At 47.1% G+C, this 7,340-nt stretch overlaps 1 protein-coding gene across 1 annotated transcript; it reads left to right on the top strand.

The window, feature by feature from the left end:
- Nucleotides 1-105: 105 nt before the first annotated feature.
- purg (purine-rich element binding protein G) lies at nucleotides 106-6,901 on the top strand. The gene has a single exon (XM_061747882.1). It carries the CDS (start codon nucleotides 2,263-2,265, stop codon nucleotides 3,286-3,288), a length of 1,026 nt encoding a protein of 341 aa, XP_061603866.1. The 5' UTR covers nucleotides 106-2,262; the 3' UTR covers nucleotides 3,289-6,901.
- Nucleotides 6,902-7,340: the final 439 nt, after the last annotated feature.

Here is a 7,340-nt window from a genome sequence, read left to right as displayed (position 1 = left end):
TGAAGTGCAACGCCAATTCCGATGAAGTGGGGACGTTGTGTTAAACATAAAGAAAAACAGAATACAATGATTTGCAAATCATGTTCGACCTATATTTCATTGAATACAATACAAAGACAAGATATTTCATGTTCAAACTAATAAACTATTATTTTTGGCAAATAATCATGAACTTAGAATTTGATGGCTGCAACACGTTCCAAAAAAGCTGGGACAGGGTCATGTTTGCCGCTGTGTTGCATCACCTTTTCTTTTAACAACGTTCAATAAACGTTTGGGAACGGAGGACGCTAATTCTTGAAGCTTTGGAGGTGGAATTCTTTGCCATTCTTGCTTGATGTACAGCTTCAGTTGTTCAACAGTCTGGGGTCTCCGTTGTCGTATTTTACGCTTCATAATGCGCCACATGTTTTCAATGGGAGACCGGTCTGGACTGCAGGCAGGCCAGTCTAGTACCCGCACTCTTTTACTACGAAGCCATGCTGTTGTAACACGTGCAGAATGCGGTTTGGCATTGTCTTGCTGAAATAAGCAGGGGCGTCCATGAAAAAGACGTTGCTTGGATGGCAGCATATGTTTCTCCAAAACCTGTATGTACCTTTCAGCATTAATGGTGCCTTCACAGATGTGTAAGTTAACCATGCCATTGGCACTAACTCACCCCACCCATACCATCACAGATGCTGAACTTTGCGTCCATAACAGTCTGGATGGTTCTTTTCCTCTTTGGCCCGGAGGACACGACGTTCACAATTTCCAAAAATAATTTAAAATGTGGACTCTTCGGACCACAGAACACTTTTCCACTTTGCATCAGTCCATCTTAGATGAGCTCGGGCCCAGAAAAGCCGGCGGAGTTTCTGGCTGTTGTTGATAAATGGCTTTTGCTTTGCATAGTAGAGTTTCAAGTTGCACTTACGGATGTAGCGCCGAACTGTATTTACTGACATTGGTTTTCTGAAGTGTTCCAGAGCCCTTTTGGTGATATCCTTTATACATTGATGTCAGTTTTTGATGCAGAGCCGCCTGAGGGATCGAAGGTCACGGGCATTCAATGTTGGTTTTCGGCCTTGCCGCTTCCATGCAGTGATTTCTCCAGATTCTCTGAACCTTATGATGACATTATGGACCGTAGATGATGAAATCCCTCAATTCCTTGCAATTGTACATTGAGGAACATTGTCCTTAAACTGTTGGACTATTTTCTCACTCACTTGTTCACAAAGAGGTGAACCTCGCCCCATCTTTGCTTGTGAATGACTTAGCAATTCAGGGAAGCAATCATGGCCCCCACCTGTTCCCAATGAGCCTGTTCACCTGTGAACAGGTGTTTGATGAGCATTCCTCAACTTTCTCACTCTTTTTTGCCACCTGTCCCAGCTTTTTTGGAACGTGTTGCAGTCATAAAATTCCAAGTTAATTATTTTCCTAATTAGTTTGAACATGAAATATCTTGTCTGTGTAGTGTATTCAATTAAATATAGGTTGGACATGATTTGCAATGAATGATTTATTTATGTTTAACACAACGTCCCAACTTCATTGGAATTGGGGTTGTACATGTAAAGACTGCTAAAATTAGAAGTATCCTACTGAGAAAATTCCTTTACCTTCTTTTATATTTTTGTTCAGTATACTGTGAAAAAAGCATTTCCCCACTTCACAAATTGTATTTATAATTGCACAGTTTCCACACTTTCATGTTTAAGATCATCAACCAAATGTAAATATAACCCAAGTGAACTTGGAATGCTTTTTTTAAATGGTGATTTATTTTATTAAGGAAAAAAAAAAAAAAAAAAAAAAAAACCTGCTCAAAGTGACCTGGCCCTGTGTGAAAAAAGTAACCTAAGAACTGGTTGGGCCTGCAATTAAGTGATACAATACAGAAAAGCAGTACGAAGTGTGAAACACATAGCCCCCCCCCCCCCAAGGAAAATGCTGCTACCACCGCCCCTGCCTGCGCGGGCTTCCCGTGCGATCGTGTCTGTTTTGTCCGTGTTTCTCCTCGCCAGGGACGGGAGGGGGGCCGGACGGGTTGATCGGGTTCACGGAGCAGACCCGCACGCCTCCTCCTCCCATTTCAGGTCGGCTGCTTTGGGCGATGCGAAAAAGGTACGGCGGGCTGCGGTCGCCGAGGAATAGTCGCGTTTGTCCTTCACTCGGCACCGCGATCAGCTGCCGTCGTCGGGGCGTTCGAGGCAGATGTCGGGATAAAGGCGCGCGGGGATGGGGGGATCGCGCCGGGCCTGAACGCGAATCATGCTGGCCGATGGGTGTCGCGGAGCAATGGAGAGAGACCGGGCCCGGGCCGGGGCCGGGGCCGATTGTTCGCCGAGGGCCGCCTTTGCGCAGCAATACGCGCAGCAGGGCGGCGACATCCAGGAGCTCGCCTCCAAACGCGTGGACATCCAGAAGAAGCGCTTCTACCTGGACGTCAAGCAGAGCGCGCGCGGACGCTTCCTGAAGATCGCCGAGGTGTGGATCGGCAGAGGCCGCCACGACAACGTCCGCAAAAGCAAGCTGACGCTGTCCATGGCCACGGCGCCCGCGCTGCGCTACTGCCTGGGGGACTTCATCGACTACTACGCCCGGATCGGACTGCGGGGGGGCCCGGCGCCACCGCAGCTCGACGGCGGCGGCGGCGGCGGCGGCGACGACGAGCGGGGCCGCGCGGCGACCTCGCCCGCGGGCTCCGCGACGTCGGATGAGCGCGCGCACCGCGTCCTCAAGAGCCAGCTCATCGAGAGGGACAACCGAAAGTACTTTCTGGACCTGAAGGAGAACCAGAGAGGGAGGTTCCTGCGCATACGGCAGACCGTGTCCAAGGGCCGCGGCACCATGGGCTACTACGGCCAGGGCATCGAGCAGACCGTCGTGCTGCCCGCGCAGGGGCTCATCGAGTTCAGGGACGCGCTCTCGCAGCTCATCGACGACTACGGCGACGGCGACGGCGACGACGGCGACGAGCGCGGCCGAGCCCGAGCCCGGGCCCGGGCCCGAGCCCGCTCCGCCGAGCGCCGCGACGACAGCCCGGAGCTCCCGGAGGCCGCGTCCTTCCGCGTGGACAACAAGCGGTTCTACTTCGACGTGGGCTCCAACCGCTACGGCGTCTTCCTGAAGATCAGCGAGGTGCGCCAGCCCTACAGGAACACCATCACCGTCCCCCTCAAAGCCTGGGCCAGGTTCGGGGAGAACTTCGCCAGGTACGACGAGGAGATGCGGCGCATCGCGAGCCGCCGCAAAGACGCGGACGAGGACGCGGACGGCGGCGAGCGGGACGATTGAGGCGGGCGGAATATTTTATATTGGACAAAAATTGGACCGTCGACAAAACAAAACATTATTTTATTTTTTTGGGGGGGGGGGGGGGGGGAAGTGAGAGAGACGATATATGACGTGCAATGTGCGGGAGGGAGCGCAAATACGCTCGATAGTTTCGTGCATATGAAGACGCGCAGTTTTTGGCAAGGAGCATTGCGTCTCGCGTCGGGCCGGGGAACGGAAACGAGGGGGCACAGTGGCGAGCCGCCTTCCGGCGACGAATCAATTTGCTCGGGGAAGACGTCATCAGACCGCCATTGCCCCCCCCCCCCCCCCTCCAATAGCATCGCATACCTGGCCCCTTTGGCCAGCATCAAGCATCTTGCCATCGCCTTGTTTTGCAAATGCCGAAGCGAAGCAAAGCAAGCAGCAGTCGCGGGAGGTTAGAGTTCATGGCGTGGATGATGACTGCAGCCTGCACAAACAGAGATTGATTTCGATATCTCGGTGGCGCGTGGCAATTTCCACACTAACCGCTTACCTCGCCACCTCGGGGCTGCCAATCGTTCACGCTCAAGCTGTTATCGATGCTTTGCAACGGCAGCGGCGCACCGACCGAGGCCCCGCGCCTGCCGTGTTGCCTCGTGGCCATATATTTTCCGTTTATCCTTCAATCCAACGCCATCCTTCGTTCTACAAAATCCTCGCTCGAACTCGTATTCCCCAGAGCAACATGTAATACTTCATTTATATAACTTGAAAAAGTTTTACCACTAAGAAATTCAACCCGCATAGAGCAGGTGATTTTTAGATTGATTCAAATTGTATATGGAATTTGGGAATCCATCTTTTGCGGACGAAGCCAGGCGAATGACTCAGGCAGTAGAACAAGGTCGGCAAAATGTGTATGGGGTTAGGGTGATGTCATCCATGATGACACGATGGTGGCGATGTCATCCATGATGACACGATGGTGATGTCATCCATGATGGCAGGATGGTGGTGATCTCATCAATGATGACACAATGGTGGTGATGTCATCAATGATGGCAGAATGGTGGTGATGTCATCAATGATGACTCTCCGATCTTCTCCACCCTCGCACTATTCCCAAGATGAGCTGCTCGAGACGGTCTGATGCGCCTTCGCTTGTCACAAAGGTCCCTCCGAGCAGGCTCTCCGTCTTCACCTTTGACCCCGGACCGCCCCTTTTTGACTGCGCCGCGGCCCATCGCAGCTTCCCCGTACACGTTTTGCAACCTTAAGCCTGAAACTGCCTCGTTGCGGTTCCCCTTCCGACAACGACCTCACTTCCAAAATGGCTGACGGGAAGAGGACAGGCTTCAACTCAACTTAATTTCTTTGATTTCGTTTTGAATTAACTCTCAAGCAAGTATTTCAACTACAAACTGTGAACATTTCAGAATCCTTTTTTTTTTTTCTTCTTTTTTTTGAATTCTTAGTAGGTTCCACTAAATTGGGCCGGTAACTTTTTGGACTGCCTCTCGTTCGGTTCGGTTCGGAGTTGAATGCTGCAGCTAATTAATAAGTTACAGCCCATTTTGTATCATACAAATAATTCGACAAATCGACAGGCTGCTGCTAGAAAGGCTGAAATGTGTCTGTAAACACATGACACTTAAATCATTTCTAGAAACTACTTGTTGGTATGAGTACTTTATGTTTCGACTCCTCATACCGATGTTTTACCGTGCAGGCAGGTTGACCAAAGATCTCTTTTATTTTTGTATTTTTTTATTATTATTTTTTTTTTTTTTTGCCACAAGACATACAGTTGTCATTGGAAGACCAAAATGAACAAAAACAAGATGTTTTATTTCCTGCATCCCCTCCCCCCCCTCCCCAAAAGACATGAACAATTCACACCATTTACAGGAAGGAAATCAGAACAGTAAGAAGGTTATTTTCCTTATTTCATATTTTCAACCAGCTGAATGTTTAGAATTCAATTGAAAAATACTTGAACTATATATATATATAAAAATACACGGTGCTATAGATTTTTCACACGGTTCTGGTTTCCATATTAAGTTGCCCCATGGAGGATAGCGCAGGTCAATTGTTTCTGTAGGTATATATATATATATATATATGTATGTATTAGAATCTATAACTCTCAGCACAATTTATTTAAAAAAATAAAAATAATAATAATAATAATACATATTCAAATTGACCTATTCCATTTATGAATATTCGTGTCACTGAATGAATTTGGCTCAGGAGGCAAACGTTTTCAATCTTGCCTTAGCCAACGGTGAACGCGAACGATTCGGTGTTCATTCTCAAGAGATTGGAAAATGCAACTTTTTTTTTTTCTAAATATGTCTTGAAATAATGATCTTGTCAGACACGATTGACGCCCGGCTTTGGTCTTCTGACTCGTGTGCTTGTGCTCGTACCTTTGGGATGTTCGGTTTGGTGTGTTTACGCGAAAAGAGCGTCGCAAATAACGACGATCACTCGTTTATTGAGGTGGGAAACTTTCACGAGCGACCACAAAATGTCAGTGCGGTGGTTAGTGCGTTTTGCCGAAGAACCTCCCCAATCGGGAAATCTGGACTACTAACAACGATGTTTCCAAACCCAACGCCTTAACGTACCTTTACAACGCGACTGTATATCTTTTGTGTCTATCTCGGAACGTGTGTTGTTTTCAGTCGGGAACAATAGTAGTTCTGGTTGTGAATTTGGACACGCGACTCATATTCGGGGCGAAAATGGTCATGTAGCAAAAGTACGAACGACGTACAGAGGCGGGGCTACTGGTGACAAAAGCGTAAATGTATTCGTGGTTGTCATGTGAACGTTTGCACACTGGAGACGTGATGGCTTGCTGTTTGGTTTTGCCCTCGCCGCGGTTCTGGAGAAAGGACCTTAGAAATAGTACATCAAACATGCTAAGATGTGTACATTTTTAGCTAACTGTTCCATGCGTATATCGGTGTGTCCTGTAGTCTTTTAGCGTACGACTTTAAAAAGTTTTGTACTGTACTAGTTCATCCTCTCTATGTAAACTACTTTGATCAGTAATCATTACTTGCCTTTGTAATGTTTGAAATGAAGCGACGTTAAGGAACGGTCACCAAGACGGCAAAGTTTTAGAGTGGATGCATGCCATTGGTTGGGTATCAAAGAAAAACTATATGCTGGGGGGAGGGGAGGGGGGAAATGGTGCTATGTTACATTACGTAAAGGTGCTTCTTTGGACCCAAGCTAAATGCATGCCAAGAGGTTCTATCCGACTAGGGTCAAAAGTCATTTGATGTCTTACTGCTGTGTTCAAATCGATTTATATCCCAAACATTTCTAATATGTGAAAAAGTTACGTTGGAAGTCTGTCAGTCAGTCGTAGGGTTTAACTGACAAAAAGCAATTAGGGCAATTTAGATTTTTTTTAAAAAAAATACTCATTATGAGATGTTTTCTGTGTTGGAATATGGTTTAATGTAGCAAAAATATATGGAACAGGAAGCATCTTTTTTATGATTATTATGATTATGATCATCATTGTTGTTTGAGTTGGAAAAACAATGTGCTAAAGGATGCATATTTTATTGGTTAAATTATTTTCCCTTTTTTTAAAAAGTTGTTTATTAAATGTTTTACAAAACGATCCTGTGTTTGAATCTTTTCCATATCATATTTTGCAGTATGCACGCACAGCAACCCATTTCTGATTATTTGAATGAACATGCGAGATTTTCTTGGATCTCTGGAATTTTCAGCTGTCCATTTTCAATACCGCTTAGCGTTTCAAGACAACTATTTTTCTCGTCCACAAGCAGGTTGGAACGGGTGGAGGAAGGTGTCAGGTGTGTTATGTGACAGAAGAGTCTCTGCCAGGATGAAGGGCAAAGTTTATAAGACAGTGGCGAGGCCGGCCATGATGGACGGATTCGAGACAGTGGCACTGAAGAGACGACAGCAAGCAGAGCTGGAGGTGGCGGAAATGAAGATGTTGAGGTTGGCTCTCGGAGTGACCAGGTTGGATCAAATTAGAAATGAGCTCATCAGAGGGACAGCCGAGGTTCGATGTTTTGGAGACAAAGTTA

Source organism: Phyllopteryx taeniolatus, chromosome 15 (assembly GCF_024500385.1).
Source record: "Phyllopteryx taeniolatus isolate TA_2022b chromosome 15, UOR_Ptae_1.2, whole genome shotgun sequence".
Classification (NCBI taxonomy): domain Eukaryota; kingdom Metazoa; phylum Chordata; class Actinopteri; order Syngnathiformes; family Syngnathidae; genus Phyllopteryx; species Phyllopteryx taeniolatus.
Note: the sequence above shows the minus strand (reverse complement) of the source record. Positions and strands in the feature narration are given on the sequence as shown.

What these genes read in the sequence shown, in the direction of transcription:
- purg (XM_061747882.1), top strand. Translation starts at nt 2,263, where the DNA reads ATGCTGGCCGATGGGTGTCGCGGAGCAATGGAGAGAGACCGGGCCCGG.